General features: G+C 35.9%; 3 protein-coding genes across 4 annotated transcripts in view; 1 reads left to right on the forward strand and 2 right to left on the reverse strand.

Moving 5' to 3' along the window:
• LOC107707265 (hepatocyte growth factor-like protein) overlaps positions 1 to 6,490 on the reverse strand; it is a 12,035-nt gene extending 5,545 nt beyond the window's left edge. For both annotated transcript variants that reach the window (XM_016511259.1, XM_016511258.1), the window contains exons 1-8: positions 6,385 to 6,490; positions 5,198 to 5,342; positions 3,656 to 3,771; positions 3,376 to 3,490; positions 2,493 to 2,629; positions 2,288 to 2,408; positions 1,963 to 2,081; positions 476 to 647 (exon numbers count right to left, since the gene is read on the reverse strand). In XM_016511259.1, the coding sequence (XP_016366745.1) occupies positions 476 to 647; positions 1,963 to 2,081; positions 2,288 to 2,408; positions 2,493 to 2,629; positions 3,376 to 3,490; positions 3,656 to 3,771; positions 5,198 to 5,342; positions 6,385 to 6,439 (980 nt within the window). In that variant the 5' untranslated portion in view covers positions 6,440 to 6,490. The remainder of the gene's footprint in view (positions 1 to 475; positions 648 to 1,962; positions 2,082 to 2,287; positions 2,409 to 2,492; positions 2,630 to 3,375; positions 3,491 to 3,655; positions 3,772 to 5,197; positions 5,343 to 6,384) is intronic.
• A 2,198-nt stretch (positions 6,491 to 8,688) lies between these two features.
• Positions 8,689 to 11,610, forward strand: LOC107707266 (protein ABHD14B-like). Its single transcript, XM_016511260.1, has 4 exons — positions 8,689 to 8,753; positions 8,850 to 9,132; positions 10,145 to 10,386; positions 10,490 to 11,610. Exons 2-4 carry the CDS (start codon positions 8,919 to 8,921, stop codon positions 10,667 to 10,669), a joined length of 636 nt encoding a protein of 211 aa, XP_016366746.1. The 5' UTR covers positions 8,689 to 8,753; positions 8,850 to 8,918; the 3' UTR covers positions 10,670 to 11,610.
• Positions 11,611 to 15,360: 3,750 nt separating this feature from the next.
• Positions 15,361 to 16,923, reverse strand: part of LOC107707259 (voltage-dependent calcium channel subunit alpha-2/delta-2-like) — a 122,091-nt gene continuing 120,528 nt past the window's right edge. The window contains exons 34-35 of the mRNA XM_016511247.1: positions 16,696 to 16,778; positions 15,361 to 16,417 (exon numbers count right to left, since the gene is read on the reverse strand). Of these exons, the coding sequence (XP_016366733.1) occupies positions 16,310 to 16,417; positions 16,696 to 16,778 (191 nt within the window). The 3' untranslated portion in view covers positions 15,361 to 16,309. The remainder of the gene's footprint in view (positions 16,418 to 16,695; positions 16,779 to 16,923) is intronic.

Below are 16,923 nucleotides of genomic sequence, written 5' to 3' on the forward strand. Positions count from 1 at the left end.
GTGAGAGAGAGACAGGATCACATCACAGTGGAATTCGCTGTCTTAACCGTGGCTTGTGTACTGCAAACACATACCAGCTTCATCACTGTGTCTGTCACGCGACTCTGTTCCCCTTTTGTGCTTGAACTGATGGTAAAACTAATGACATTATTTACTGTCTTTACATTTATTTTGAAAGCTGAAGCTCGTGATTATGGTAAGGGGCGTTACATTTACGACGTGTGCTTGTGGTGTTCGGCCAATCACAATGCACTGGTTCAGCTGGCCAATCAGAGCAGACTGCGCTTGTCAAAGGAGGGGGCTTTGTTGAAAACGACGTGTTTGAGAGAGGCGGGGCATAGAGGACCTACAATAATGTACAGTATTTGAAAAATAATGTGTTTTTTGAACATTAAAGCATGTCAACATATTCTGTTACACCAAATACACCAAATAATGATCTTTAAAATAGCATCATATGACCCCTTTAACTCACTTGCACTCGTAGGTTTTGGGGAAAAAAGGGTGTTCGTGGGGTTTCTGGGCGTCCCAGCGCTGACAGGGGATTCCAGAGGTTGTTTCGTTGACTTTGCCCCTGTAATCTTCTCCACGACCCCGGAAACAATTAGTGGTGTAGCCGGAGCGAAAACGGCGCTTGGGAGACTCAGCTATAGGATGGAAAAGAAAGAAGGTGAGTTAAAGAGGAAGAAATTCATGTAGGAGAAACATTTGAGATACTAAAGACATCTCATTGACTGATCATTTTTATCACATGAAGAGATGTAACTAGTTGTAAATATGGCTGTATATTGGACAGAATTTGCAGTAATTTATTGTCCAATCATGTGTCAGTGACAGAAAATAATAGATTTCAGCAACTCCACTTCAGCACCATTTATATTTTGAAACTCAACTGCGTGAATGTCATACAAGCTCCTGACGGATCAATCATTGCATATTCATAAAGAATAATATTGTCGTCTGTCTTGTGAACCCAATGCAATAAACTGTTATTAACGTTGTGCTCTCAAACAGAACACCATATGCGAGTTTCTGACTTTCAATTATATAGTTGTCTTTTTGAACAGCACTGACGCGATTGGAAATGACAGCAATGTCCCCAGGAAGATGAAGATCTGTGTCCTTTAAACAGAATGAATGAATAATAATCCAAACGATTTGCATGGAGATTGAAATTCATGCACTGCTAACAGAATGCAAATGACTGTTAAAGGTTATTAGTGTTGTGCGAGCATTTTAAAGTTGACATTGCATCATAAATTGACTTAGAAGTTCTTTTTGGAAGTTTTTCTTCAGTTTACTCTCTGCTGTGTGTCTCTATAATCTTTGACTTTAAAATAATGTTTCAGAAATGCCTCTCTGGAATAGATGTACTGCAAAAATAACATTTCTTAATTTTAATTTAACTTGTGCTAAACAAAAACTATGAAACTAAAACTGAAATAAAAAGTAATAGCGATTCTACAAACATAAAAGAACTGTTCGAAATGACAAACACACAAAACAAAAACTTTAACTAAAATTAAAATTAAACCAGATTATATATAACAATAAAAACTGATTCAAAAATATTAATATTATATTACTACAGTAATTATACTAAAATAACAGTGGTTATAAAATGCATGTTTTGTTCAATGCATAATGCATGAAGACCATTCAAAAATAGCTGTGTACTCAAAAAACAAACTTTTATGCAAGCAACATATGTATTGATAACATTTTATTATAGTATGGTTGTTTTACCAGTGACTATTTAATTTTAGAGGCTCATAAAAGCATAAAATTAATTAATTAGTTATTTTTTTACACCTTGTCAGCAGCAAGACTATCTTCATGGCCAGAACAAAGCGAATAACAAAAGTCATACAATTACAAAAAATAAAATAAATACAAGAAAAACATCTAAAATACCCTGAAATGAAATATCATATCCTTGTTGTAAGGAGCAGAAATACTCACGGCACTTGCGTATATCACAGCTCTCTCTCTCCATCGTCGGGTCAGTGGTGTAGCACCACGGCACCGGAGACGCATCCGGGTTACGGCAATAATTATCATCCAAACTTTTATCAGGATACCTGGTTGCACAAACATCAGATATGAAGTTATTTTACATTATTATATCAGCATCCGCTAAAAATCACTGCAACCCCACATGATTAAAATTCATTGCCATACTGCCTCTGCAGCATTTGAGTGCAGATACAGAAACGCTGATATATTGATATCCACTGCGCTTATATTCTGATTTCAGTGCTTTGGTACATGGTTATGTCATATTTACTTCTCTGGCTGGTAGATGTGTTGATGCGGATACTGTTGGTCCCATCTCTGACACTCTTTCCCGCTCACTGTGTGATCCACCTGACCTCTGTAGTCTTCTCCATTACAAGTGATGCACACCTCTAATGGAGAAACATACAAACATCTGCTCAGAACAAACCGCTTATGACCACTGCAGTGCAAACATGTGTAACTGGCCGTCCTACCGTCTTTGCACTGGGGAATGTCGCAGCTCTCATATCTGCGTTCAGGGTCAGTGGTGTAACACCAGGGTCCGATGCGGTCGCCGTCCGGATTACGACAATAGTTGAGCTCCAGGCCATTAGTAGCAGACGGAGTCCATCTATTCCAAACAGTGGTGACATCTTTCTAATATCGCAGTTGTACATTCAGCCATTAAAAGGATCTTAGAGTAAAATAAATACACTACTGTTTATTCAACAAGGATGCATTAAATTGATCAAAAGTGACATTTTCAAATAAATGCTGTTTATCTGAACTTTCTATTCTTCAAAGGATCCTGAAAAAATGCATTAGAATCCACAAAAATATGAAGCAGCACAACTGTTTTCGACATTGATAACAATAAGAAATGTTTCTTGAGAAGCAAATTAGCATATTAGAATGATTTCTGAAGGATCACGTGACACTGAAGACTGGAGAAATGATGCTGAAAACTCAGCTTTGATCACAGGAATAAAATACATTTTGAAATATATTACAATATAATAATATTTCACAATATTACTGACATTTCTGATCAAATCAGTACAGCCTGGGTGAGCATAAGAGACTTCCTTCAAAAACATCTTACCAATTCCAAACATTTAAATGGTATGTTGAATGCAATCACATCATGTTTAACAAAAAACTGCTAATATATTTGCTTTTGTTAACCATCTACAGTGGATTTGGACAATATGAAACTGACCCTGTTTACGTTCTTAATACACAGGACTCCATACAAAGGAAATTATTTAGTAAGTATTGCTATGTTAAAGTTAAATAATAATTAAAAAACATACTTCACATACAGATATTTTACATAAATTTTGTGCAACATACTATATGCCATGTCTGATCTCATACCTGTGATCATGAGGGAATTTGGACCACCACTGTTGACATGTTCGTCCACTCTTAGTCGTCGACACTTTCCCTCGATAGTCTTCTCCTTTACCCACAATGCACTTCCTTACATAGACTGAGTACAGGAGAACAATATGAACATGTGACTAACATGTGGCACTTATATCAAGTGATGCTTAGGCGATATGGGTTTTTAATGGCTGATGACATTTTATAATCTTTCAAACTGTCTAACACTTTCAAAATCTACTGAAAAACATTTTGAGAATCAGTTTGTCACCTTTCATCTCATAAAGGTCACAGTTCACGTTTCTCTTGACGTCTGCATTGTCTCCGTCGCCCACCCAGGGCAGATGTTTACACACCAAAGATGGACGAAACTCATAATTAAAAGCTCTGGAAAGTTCAAAAATACATCAGAAATACATTTTCTATTCCCTTATGAAAAAGAAACATGCTTAAGTGTATTCAATGTGGACTTGTAGTGTGCTGTAAATCTTAAAGGGGTCATATGATGCGATTTCAAGTTTTCCTTTCTCTTTGGAGTGTTACAACAAGCTCTTGGTGCATAAAGAAGATCTGTAAAGTTGCAAAGACTAAAGTCTCAAATCCAAAGAGACGAGGCATAGAGGACCTACAACAATGTACAGTATTTGAAAAAGAATGTGTTTTTTGAACATTAAAGCATGTCAACATATTCTGTTACACCAAATACACAAAATAATGATCTTTTAAATAGCATCATATGACCCCTTTAAAATATATATTTTAAAGTGTATTTTTAAAAGACTTGCAGATAATATGAATGAAATAAAAGGCCATTTAAGTGTGCTTAAAAGCAGACAATCTCATGACTGTTTCTTAAAGCACTTTTTAAAAAGTGACCTTTGTAATAATGCCAAATTAAAAGTGTTGCTTTAAAACTCATTTTAAATCATTATGTTTTAATAAACTTTGTCATGCTTTAAGGAAGTACACTTATTTTAATGAGTTGACTAATATTTTAAGCACATTTGATTGTAATTTTAACTGTAGTGTGTTATTTGATATTAGATTTAAAGTTAACATTTTAAATGTACAAAATTGCAAAAGACAATAGCAGTAATGACAAAATTACATAGAAAGATGTATTAAAGTAAAAAAAAAGCTAAGTTTAACTAATTGCATTTAAAATAAATGTTTATTTATTTTAATTTTAAGGTACAATTCTTACTATTAACTAACTATCATTGACAATTTTTGCCTCAATAAATTAATTTGCAGCTTATTAATAGTTATTAAGGCAGTTAAGTTTAGGTATGGGTTAGGATTAAGGGATATAAAATATGCTCATGCAGAACAAGGCATTAATATGTGCTTAAGATGTACTAATAAACAACCAATCTCTCTCTCGGCTTGCATAATAATAATAAACATTGCATAATAAACAGCCAATATGCTAGTAATATGCATGTTGGTTAATAGTGAGAATTGGTCCTTAAAATAAACTCTTACCAAATATAACAATAAACAATATATTTTAATTTAATCATAAATAACATGCATTTAAGGGTCTGAAAACATTAGATTTAGTTTGCACTTTACTATATTATTTAAAAGTATTTAAATAGCCTATATTTCTGTAAGTATATATGCTGAAGTACACTTCTTACTCACATTTACAGACAAAATAAGGAAATTAGTACTAAACAAATTAAACTGTTTGTAAAAAAAAAAGGCAACTTATGCCTTTTTAATCATTCAACCACAAAGAGAATTGCATTTTGGGTGTAAAGCTGATACATGCAGCGCATGCTGGGACAGGGAAGTGGGGATATGAGACCTGCATTCTGGACTCTCTGTGCAGCGTTTAGCACAATCCTCCAAAGTGATTCCCGGAAATTCAGTCAGACGGTTGACGTTCCAGGATTTCAGGACCAGCTCTCTCCCCTCGGATCGCTGGAAATCATTCAGTGCGCTGCGAAATGCTGTGAAAACACACATCAGAAAGATGCACTAGTCATTTGACCACTTTGGATTTATTTAGTAATAAAGAAAATCAAGTTGAAACACCCAAAACCAAACAGAAATGACAGGAGTTTTTTTGTGACAGAAGTTATTAGATGAAAACAATGACATGAAAAATGTTTACAGTGCATGTTCAAAACATCCCACAGTACCATGTATAAAAAATAAAAAAAAGTTACCTTTTTTGGCATGTTGTTAGTGAATAGCAAACTTTTTGTGCCGGTTTAAATGTTGTAACGTTCCTTGTGTGTGTGTGTGTGTGTCCTTAGAGGGGCTTAAACACACATGACCTTTGGATCTGTAAACTACATCTGTTCCACAATATTCCCAGTGGCATGGCATGATCATGAAATGATGCCCAAATAACTACACAGTACACAGAAACTGGCACAGAAAGCAGTCCACAGCTGTACACACATGCTTATGTTTAAATTCATTAAACATCTATATGAATATGTGCCTGTACGCATGATGAAAAAGGGCCATTAATAACATAAAATGTGACAAGAATACGGTGCGAGTCCAATAGCAACTGATATTTAACATGGTAATTCCATGTTTTCCACATGGAATGTTTGTAAGAGTTACTCAAATATCAAGAAAACCGCTGCAATAAATCTTTCTAGCTCATTTTTATTTTGAACTTTCTTTATATAGCTCGGTCTGTTCTTTAAAAACATACCATATGGCAACCATAGTTTCAGCCAAAATATCACCGTAGTTGTAAAATAATATTTATATTATTATAAGATCTTAAAGATTAGGAAACTTTCATATTCTGTCTGTAATTTTGTTTTATGACAGTGTTGGATAATACTAACCATAGTTTTATTATAGTATTGTGGTGTTTGAGCAGAATGGAGTAACATAGGTTTGCTGGCTGTTTGGGAGCCTAATCAATTAGGCTGTCTAAAAACAATTCACCTTAAAACACAACAATATATGTATCAAAATACTTCATGTGAAATAAGAACTCATTAATTATGAGAGTATTGATCTCACCATGAACTGTGCCAGGCCAGAGCAGCAGAGCTGTGAGAAAGAAGAGTGGAATCATGGTATAAGAGCTGCTTTACTCCAACAGCAGAGCTCATCTGAGGACTTTGATTCTTTTCGACTGGAAGAATTGATGAAGGGGGTGGTGTGTGTGTGTGTGTGTTTACTCCTCAGATGACCTGATAGAACAGGACATTTCCCAATAAATTTGGCTAAAGTAAACAACTCTTAACCTCAAACATATGCCAAAAACAAACTAATAAGAATATAACAATAATAATAACAAAGCCTATTATTATTAATAACTTACAATTTGAGGTAATAATAAATTACTTGTTCATTATTTGTTAATTAAATACTCCTATTACTACTACTAATAAATAACTAGCCTACTTTTTATTACATAAATTTCAAACGGAAGTGAGCATCCCTGTGCCCTACTCCCTTCGAAGGGCAGAGCCCTTGAAGTATGTTCTTTGAAGGGTGCAGGGCATTTGGAACTCCCTTGACGAAGGGAATGGCTAACCAAACGTTACCTTGACAACGCAGCGCGTGCGTGCAGCATTCAGCACTCCATCAGTTGTTGCAAATAAATATTTATTCTTCTTCTTATTATTATTTTATTCAAATATTGTCCCAACTTTGCTTTAAAAAGCATCGTAAGATCTCCTAACCGAAGATCACATGATCACAAGCGGAAATCACTTCCGTGAAGTGACCATCGCATGTTCCCTTCCCTAACGGACTTCTGGAAGGGCCCTTCGTGAAGGGATTCAGTTGTTCACTTTCGTTTGGAACGTCCCTACAAATGGCGTCCCCTTCCGGAAGTGCCCTTCAAGGGCGCGAAAAAGCCGTTTGGAATTCGCTCAATATCATCCTATTGTTAATAAAAATAGGATAATAAATAATATATAATAAAAATAGGATTTCTCCATTTATGTCAAAAACAACTGACTGTTTTTGAGTAAGTCATTAAAAAGGCTAATTCACGAGTGAGTCATTAAATCGATTCGTTTCGAGTCTTTCACGACCAAAACCAAAAAGTCATTTTCCTTAGAACTCCTACAACAAAGCCTACCTTAATTCCGATCATTTTTCCAAGAGTACGGCTTTTATTAAACATAATCAAACATAATCAATCAATCAACCAGTGCCGATCCTAGACTTCTGGGGGCCCTATACGGAAAACTGTGTCGGCGTATGAACGAATGAATGAAACACATTTGTCCGTGTCTCACTCCGTCTCGTATCGCGCTTGCGGAAAGCGCTTGAGAAACAGTGTCTCTTCCGCGGCTCGGTACGCTTTCAACTCGTTTTTAATCTCGAGCAAGACTGTAGGACATTCACATTACACGATTTAACTGATTTTTGCGTAGAAAGAGCGACAACGCACCACATTAAAAGAAATGATCATTCATGTTTTCATAACCGCTGGCCAAATTAAAAAACTAAACTAAAATTAAATAATCTTTGAGAGCAAGGGGCCCCCTGGTGTTTCGGGGGCCCTACACAGCTTGCGTATTTAGCGTATTGGGAGGATCGGCTCTGCAACCAATCAATCAACCAATCAATCGTAGCTTGCCTTGAATAGATGATGACAGTAAATTATTATCGACTTGAATGATTGAGTGAATGAAAAATATGACGGCAGTGAACGAGAACGATTCGTTCAATTAAAAGATTTGTTTACAAATGTAAGAGAGCTTTTTGACACAATGGCCCATTTACACCTGATATTACAGGTTGTAGGTGATCTGATCACAATTATATAAGACTAAACCACACTTAAACATGTGTAAATGAGCCCAAAGCTCATTAATTACGACGGAATCGCTCCATTCAGAAGTGATCAGAAACCGATTCTCAACCCAGGTGTCAAATCAGTATTCGCAACAAGTAGGCCTAGCTAGCTAAATAGCGTTTTACATTTCAATCTCCATACAAATGGGAAACATGTGAAAAGCTACATATGAGCAATTTATCGTAATTAAAAATCGAACATATTTAAAATAATAATAATAAAAAAAAACAATTGTAGGCTAATGTATGAAATGTTAAGATCGTTTTAATTAAGTAACAGCACAATGATTTTAAAAGCTGCTTGCAATTCAGTCATTCGAGAATAAATTAATTATGAATTAATAGTTAGCATAAAAGCTGGTTAAAATACGCTAGGTGACTAAGCAATGCCGAGCAACCAGGCAGTGAGTGAGGAAGATGTTTTGTGGAGCGTTTATGGAGGTTGTAATTGTTGTCAGAGCCGCTAGAGGTCAGTGTGTCTCTCTGGTAAAACTGACAGAATCTTCCGGTATTCAAACCTCTGCAGCAGTTTACTCTGGTACAAAAATATCTGACTGTCATTCTCCGGTTCATAGGTGAATGATTAAACTTTAACTAAATAAATTGGTGGAATAGGCTACTTTATATTGTAACGTATTCTAACTTTAGCTACTTTCTATATGTCTCTGCAGAAATCAACGCGAACGTGTTTTGCTCTTGAACTTTGCTCCTGTGTGTTTCTCCAGAGGTTTGGTATCATCATGTCTTCGGTTGAGATGTCTGAAGGCTCGGTTCTGGTGGAGATCTGCGGAGATCTGCCGCTGTTCTACCGACAGGCGCTTCCGTCGAGCGGTGCCAGACTCTGCGTGTTGCTGCTGCACGGGATCCGGTTCTCGTCTGAAAACTGGCTGAGGATCGGGACTCTGAAGAGTTTAGCTGCCGCGGGTTACCGAGCTGTGGCCATCGACCTGCCAGGTGTGCTTCAGAAACACTGCGCTCATACCATGCTACAGAGTGCATATTAGATGGTAATACTATGGTACTTTAAAAAATGCCATAGTACTGGATAATTACGTGTCATGGTATTTACATACATCCATATTATTACCATGCATGGAATATAGCCAGACTCTTTTGTATGATGCCAAAAACCATACTTTTGGTCATTTTAAAATGTATTATATTTATCGTTAATATCGCTATTTATTCAATTTAGTTCATATCATTATAATTACATTGAACTATTATAAATAAATAAGATAACATTTATTAGTCTTTAATATGGACACTTTAAAGTGCTCTAAAGCATTAAATGTATTTGATAAAAAACGACATGCGGCGAAAATGGTCCAAAACCGTGGAAACTTCAAGGTACCGTTTGTTAATTTGAAATATATTAATATATAATTATTTTATGCTGTTAATATTGTAGAACATTTAGCTTACTTTATTGTACTATTATATTTAATTATAAAAAATTATAACATTTAATAGCCTTTAATATGTAGAATATTATATTTAAAACTATATAAAATATAGTTTATTGTACTATTCCATATGTAAAATAAAATGCTATATATTTTAATTTTGTTTTTACCAAAATTACCATAAATTTACCATGTCAAAACCTGTTGTAATACCATAGTACTTTTTGTTAGTATTTTAATATATTACTATTTTATTCATTCATATTGTTAATATGGTAAAATAACAGATTTATTATAATTAAATTTACCCATTATAAATAATTATGATAATATGATGATATTTAACAGCCTTTATATTAAAGTATTAAAAAAAAAAAATCTTCTACTATATAGTTCCATTTCAGCAACTCTTAACACACTGGCAAACATTAACTGCAATCTTGGCACAATACATAAGCTCATAACTTGGACCAGCACAATACGAGAACTTTCCCTATCTTTCACTAAAACAGATTTCCTTCTAAACCCGCTTGTTTGTGTCCGTGCCGTTGCTCCCTCAGGTTTGGGTCAGTCTAAGGCGGCTCCGGCCCCGGCTCCAGTGGGTCAGCCGGCTCCAGGTGTGTTCCTCAGACAGGTGTGTGAGGCTCTGCAGACCGGCCCCGTGGTGATCATCAGCCCGTCTCTCAGCGGCATGTACTCGCTGCCGTTCCTCTTCCAGCACTCCGAGCAGGTCAAGGCCTACATCCCTGTAGCTCCCATCTGCACAGAGAAGTTCACAGCAGAGCAGTACAGCAGCGTGCAGGTGAGACAGGAATGAGTCCGTCAGAGAACAAACAGAAACACACACCCATCTATTATAAAATGTGCTAAAAATGAGTGATGCTCATCCTGATGTACCTGTACAGACTCCAGCTCTTATAGTTTATGGAGACCAGGACACTCAGCTCGGGGAAGCGTCGCTAAGCAACCTGAAGAATCTGCCCAATCACAAAGTGGTGGTAATGAAGGGGGCGGGGCATCCTTGTTATCTCGATGATCCAGAGACCTGGCATAAGGCAGTCCTGGACTTCCTACAGCTGTTGTGATCGTGTTAAAAACAGTGTAAAAGTGTACTAATCTAAACATTAATGACATAAGTGATCAATATGAAGTACGTTTAATTCCATACTTATCTGATCATGTCAAAAACACTAGCTTTTTTCTATGCAACTCTGCATTAATTGGCTTTTTGTGCTATTATTTGCAATGCTTTTCATTTTCAAGACCCAAAGTTTACATGAAATGCTGTTTGCAACCCAATTTATCTACATCTGAGTGAAAGAGGATAGTCAATGAGAAAATCACAGGGTGGGACTTGATTTTATCCATTGGGAACTGATTAGACTGTGAAAAATTGGTGTTTCTTACCAATAGAGCCATTTTTTCAAATTGTGTAGAAGGAATAATTGTTCAAAATCAGTAACACAAATCATGTATAAAAGGGAGTAAATCTTGAATTTTCTTTCTTAATTCAGAAATGGATGCAATATTCTCATGATTTTTTTTTATGCTGCCTCTCAATATACCTTTGACAATATAGTGTATTTTTTCCCAACTTTTTTATTATTTAGCTTTATCATAGTAATTTTTTGCTTTCAAAAGAGATAAATAGAAACTGCAATTTAAAAATGAATCATTGAATATACTTTAAGAACGTTTTAATAATATAATACAGTATTATGATGCTACACGTGTGAAAATAGGGACCAATGACTTCGAATCACATTTACGTGTTTATGCATCTTTAATGAGCCTCTATAACGTGTTGATTGCATCAGAAAAATAACCACTACACAATGCACTGAAGTGAAAAATATGAACATTATTTAATAACTGATTCTCTGTAATAAACAATTTGAAAATATTTTACAAGGAGTCACAGACACAATATTTTACAAATTTTCTTTTTTTAGTTGTCTGTACAAAAAAATGGAGCAACATGGACCCAGAGACGAGGCACTGAGCCCCCAACACACAATCCAATAAACCAACGAAAGAAAAACGCTCACCATGATTTCAGACCTCAACTCATGAGTATTATCAGCAGTACTGTTTCTATTTTTTTTTTAATCGTTAATACATTTTAAAACCTCACTCATGTTAAATTCAGTTTTTCCTTTGTATGTTTTTTTTAAATATATATTTTTTTGTACACATTTGTCACGGAGCACCAGACTAAAGACTACGTAATCACATACACACGTCTCACTGATGGAAACGCGCCTACAATGATGTTGCTTTGGAGGGGGAGGGGCTAGGGAGGGTCTGAGCTAATGACTCCTCCCAGTGGGTGGGTTATACATCAGGCCCCTCCCTGTGCGCAAGCTGCTTCCTCTTTTTAGCTTTTCTTTTTGAATACTATTTTTTTCTCTTTTATTTTTTGGCAAAAGCAAATCTTTCAGACCACTTAAAAACAAGGACTTTTGTTCCACAGTGTACTTGGAATTGGGACACAAGACCGACACATTCATGATCATTTAATCGCAGTGTCTTGCCAAAATGCGTTTCCCTAATTAGGGCAGTTCAGTGCCCCTGTACATCGACAGTGTTCCATTTTTAAGACAATTACACACTTTTCCCCCCAAAATAAAATACAAGAATTAAAAAAAAAAAAAAAGTGTGGCAAAGTTTTAAAACAACTCACCAGAATAAAGAACAAGGCATATTTCCACTTTTCGGAGCGCTCTTTGCCCTGATATGAAATAAAATTGCAGATTGTTTCCATAATCAGGCAAAGAAAGAGGTACACATTAGCCATTTAACATGTTTCAACATTAAAATTGTGAGTTAGAGGGATAGTTCACCCAGAAATTAAGATTATGTCATCATTTACTCACTCTCATGTCATTACGAACCATTTTTTTATGAATAACTTAAATTCTTCTCAGTGATTTGTAATATAGTTCACAAGACATATGGACAAGCTTTATGATATTTTTTTTGAGCATTTATGTCCTTTTAAGAGCTTGAAATCCCCCGGTTGCTATATTTTTATGGTTTATATGAAAACACTTATATTTTGCCTATTATTGGGTTTGGAAAAACTTGAGGGTAAGTAAATGATATTTTATTTTTGGGTGACTTATCCCCTTAAACTTCGCACATCACACTGAAGCTTAAACAGTCTTTTTAAAACTATTTTTTTGTTTGTTTGTTTTTTGTCTTATTACAGTACCACATATGACCTTGCATTTATATTTCAGAAATTGGGTTTTTCCATTTCTATGTCTCAGTGGGGTCTAAAATATATATTCATACTGTAGATGGATTCTGGGTTATAAACAGGAGTCATATGTGATAGTGTCAGGATGAGGATTGCATTCAAGTTCAAATATTAGTGATATGTACAGTCCACTGAATGAAGCTTAACATATATATTTAAATTTTCTCTATAACCAATTAGTTCTGAAGGTGGATGACAAACAAACCAAGTGGCGTAAGATTTTCGTGTCCACTAGCATCACACATGCATGTTCACCTCTCAAATAAGGCGAGTATAAAATACATGACATCCTGACAGAAAATAAATAATAGTTCACCCAAAATGAATTCTCATTTACTCTACCCGTGTGTTGTATGAGTTTCTTTCATTCATAAAACAAATGGAGATGTCCTTTCCATACATTTGTTTCCTACAGATGAAAGAATGTCATACAGGTCTGGAATGACATGAGGGTGAATTAATGATACATTTCGGGTGAACTAACTCTTTTAAACAGACAGATAGAGGGAATGTTTAACATGTTAAGTGATGTCTTTTAAAACGGCACAGGCGTCTAAAACAGGCTTTAATAGATTTTGCCTCAAGACAGACAGATATGTAACATTCGTTTGACACAGATCATTCCTTCAACACCAACAACTGACAATACTCTCAAAATACTTCTCATAAGATCATCTATTTTCAGTTATTTCACATAACGGCAAACACAGATTCAACTCCTCAACCATCAGCAAACCTCAAATAAACTCGCTCTATTTACCGGACAAATAAACTACAGCAGTAAAGCCATTCCCAGATTGTGAAGCCAGAGATGGACTGAGGTTAGAGCAGTCAGTTCAAACCCAACACCTACTTTACCAAAACTCAGTAGCAACTAGGACTGAATGCGTGAGAAGCTCTTACAAAGACAATCCTAAAAACGAGGGGCCGTTTTTAAAAAGTCTTGCCAGGGAGCTTTAAAGGAGCACTGAAGGTGATGGTGACTAAAATGCCAAACGTGCAACTGAGAATCAGTCAGAGGTTCAGATTTAGCTCCGTTTGTTGACTAAATAAATGCATAAGGTGCTTGTCATAACTGAAGGTTATGGCAAACACTGCAGCTCAATAATACTCTAAATGTAAAAAATAAATTGCATTCCCTTATATCAGTCAGGTGACTATGTTTGGAGGCACTGGCTGTGTTCAGAATAGCATACTAACCATACTGTATGCACATTGCACATAGTATGCAGGTTTTCCAGATGTATAGAATACTTGATGAGCAACTACATTTGTCATAATATGCATTACAATACATGCAATACTGAATACAGTATCCCACAATGCAATGCACTCAACTTGACCTGCCATTTCCAATGTGATGAATGACCGGAAGCAATATCAACTGTGATTATCTACTATTTCACTCTTGACTTGATTATTTAACCAGACATTTTTACACAAACTTTGGTAAAATAACCATTTTTCTTAATTGGCCGAGGCTAAACATGGTAAATATTGTATTGATGTGACCAGAACAAAGCACAAAAATGTTCATTAGTGAATATTAATGAGTATTTTTTTTTAAAAATAGTATGAAGAATATAGTATGCAGTATGATAGTATTCTATGTCGAACACAACCTGTGAGTTTTAAGGCCCATGAAAGACTTTTACTGCACTAAACTGACTGATAGCGAAGCTGTCCAATATAAAAGTGCATCAAGGCACAGCTAAAACAAGGTCGATGCAGGGCCCAAAACAAGGGATTTTGCTTAAGTTTCATCGCATTATTAACATTTCAACATAAGATATAATGTCATGACTGATACCGAGGCCTGAAACATACTCAAGTATGCAAGCAGATGCAAATGCTTGAATTGCATCAACGCATTATCGAACATTTAATCCAGCCTACATATCTACAGTAGATATGTTTTGGCCCTTATGTATATATGAAAAATAAAACATTTCTCTTCTACATGAATGATCATATTGACTAGGATCATGGTTACTATTACTATTCACAGACAAGTCCATCAGTGCAAATAATGGCGCAAACAAACAGCATGTGTTGTGATGTGATCAGATGCAATATATGATTGACACTCTGAGATTGTGAAAAACTGTACAGCACAGAATTACAGAGACTGCAAACAGATATCATCGCTAAAAACACTCAAACTGCATTTAAATCCATCAAAAATCTCTTCATTATCACATCTCATCTTATTTAAAGGAACAGTTCACCTAAATATGTTCCATTCAATAACACTTCACAGTGACCCCTCATGCTCCAAAAGAGAAATAAAAGTAGTCCATATGATTTATATGCGATATTCCAAGTCTTCCGAAGCCATACAATAGCTTTTGGTGTAAACTATCATATGACTTTAGAAAACCTAATACAGATTGCTTTTGTGGGACTTTTATGGAACTTTTTTTTTTTGAGCTGGAAATCATGGTCACTAACCTGATTCTTAAAAAAAATTCTCATTTGGTGAAAAACTAACAGCATATGGGTTTGGAATAAATAAATGAATGATAAAATTACACTTTTTTAGGTGAACTAGTCCTTTAAAAATGCACACATGCTATTACATATTAGCTGCAAATATTATATTACTGAGGCATTAATATAGTTTACCTTGTGATAAAAATAATAAACACAAATAAAAAGCCTAACCTAATCGGATCAGGGTTGTGATATAAATAGAAATAATAATTCTATGAAGCCCTTGTGACTGATGAAGGAATGGTGTGATACCTCTTTAATTTCTCTACTTTCTTTTTCTGTGGTTTTCTTACCTCCTAATTTGGCTAGAAAAATTTGACCACACAACAAGTCTCATTTTGGCAAGAAGTAGATATAGTGCATAAATAAACAAAAGATAATTGAATAAATATCATCTATCGTCTTCTCTTTCTCGTTAAATACCCTAATATATGGAGGCATGATTTTAATACTCACATGTTGTTATTGATATTTTTTGGGAATCGCTTAAAGTTCTGCTCTTATTCGGTTATTTTCTTATTACCGGAAGCTAGATGGCGTCAGAACGCCCCGTAGCCTCGCGACACGGGTTACAGGATGAAGATGAGGATGACCTTTCCCCTTTAGAGGTGGAGTCAAACGAAACCCGACCCCCTTTCGGCCGCAAGGGCAGGAGGGAACAGTCTGTGTCAGTTTCCACCATTTCTTCGTTGGTCCAAGATGGCCGTCGGTGTTCACATCGCTAGCTTCCTGTTTTCGTAAAGACACTTTAAGCTCCTCCCACAAATGCTCTTGATTGGCAGGAGACGACAAAGTTCTGCAACGGTCACTAAGCAACAACCTGTGAAGCTAAGTGGATGAAGCAGTACGACTGGGCTTCCGTATAAGGGCAGGAGGAAGTCCCTTTATATTACCTATGACTAGAGCAATGGGGAGATAAAGGAGAAATTAAGGCGACGAGAAGGAGGGAGAGGAGGACAGGAGGATGGAGTTAAACAGAGGGGCGGGCCAGAACACACAGGAGGAGGAGCTGGAGGAGGAGTAAGGTGAGGAGGGAGGGACGGAACGAGTGACCCCGCCCACAGTCTGATGTGTTCTCCTGTAAGGAAGACAGAGAAACGTGCGCTTTGGTTTATTAATGCGCTATTAATGTTCTGATGTGTTTAAATGCAGAATTGTGAAACTCGTATTTGTTTAGGCACTTATTCTAAGTCTAATTATTCTTCAGTCAAAAATATACGTCGTGGTTATGCATTACTGATGTTATTCTTGTGGGCGGAGTTTACAGAGCTCATTATGCCATCCATAGACATTCAATTGTAAATATTCTGGAATATTTCTTTGAATAAACAAGTGGAAATGTGCATGTGTACTTACTAAAACACTGTAGTCGAAACAGTTCGTGGTTCCTTTTCTATACCGGGCTGTGGCTATTGTCTCGCATGTATTCGTTTCTTTATCTGAGAAACAGAGGGCGTTAAGGAACATCTTTTTAGCAAATTTGGGGTTAGCACGTTTTTTATGTCTTATATGTTTGTTCAGGAAGAAGGCATTACTTTGATCGAAAGTGACAGTGAAGACATTTATATTGTTACAGAATGTTCC

Source organism: Sinocyclocheilus rhinocerous, unplaced genomic scaffold (genome assembly GCF_001515625.1).
Source record: "Sinocyclocheilus rhinocerous isolate Xijiao unplaced genomic scaffold, SAMN03320098_v1.1 scaffold1767, whole genome shotgun sequence".
NCBI lineage: Eukaryota > Metazoa > Chordata > Actinopteri > Cypriniformes > Cyprinidae > Sinocyclocheilus > Sinocyclocheilus rhinocerous.

What these genes read in the sequence shown, in the direction of transcription:
- LOC107707266 (XM_016511260.1), top strand. Translation starts at nt 8,919, where the DNA reads ATGTCTTCGGTTGAGATGTCTGAAGGCTCGGTTCTGGTGGAGATCTGC. An exon ending in TGTGGCCATCGACCTGCCAG is followed by an intron (nt 9,133 to 10,144) that starts GTGTGCTTCAGA and finishes TTGCTCCCTCAG; the next exon opens with GTTTGGGTCAGTCTAAGGCG. An exon ending in AGCAGTACAGCAGCGTGCAG is followed by an intron (nt 10,387 to 10,489) that starts GTGAGACAGGAA and finishes GTACCTGTACAG; the next exon opens with ACTCCAGCTCTTATAGTTTA.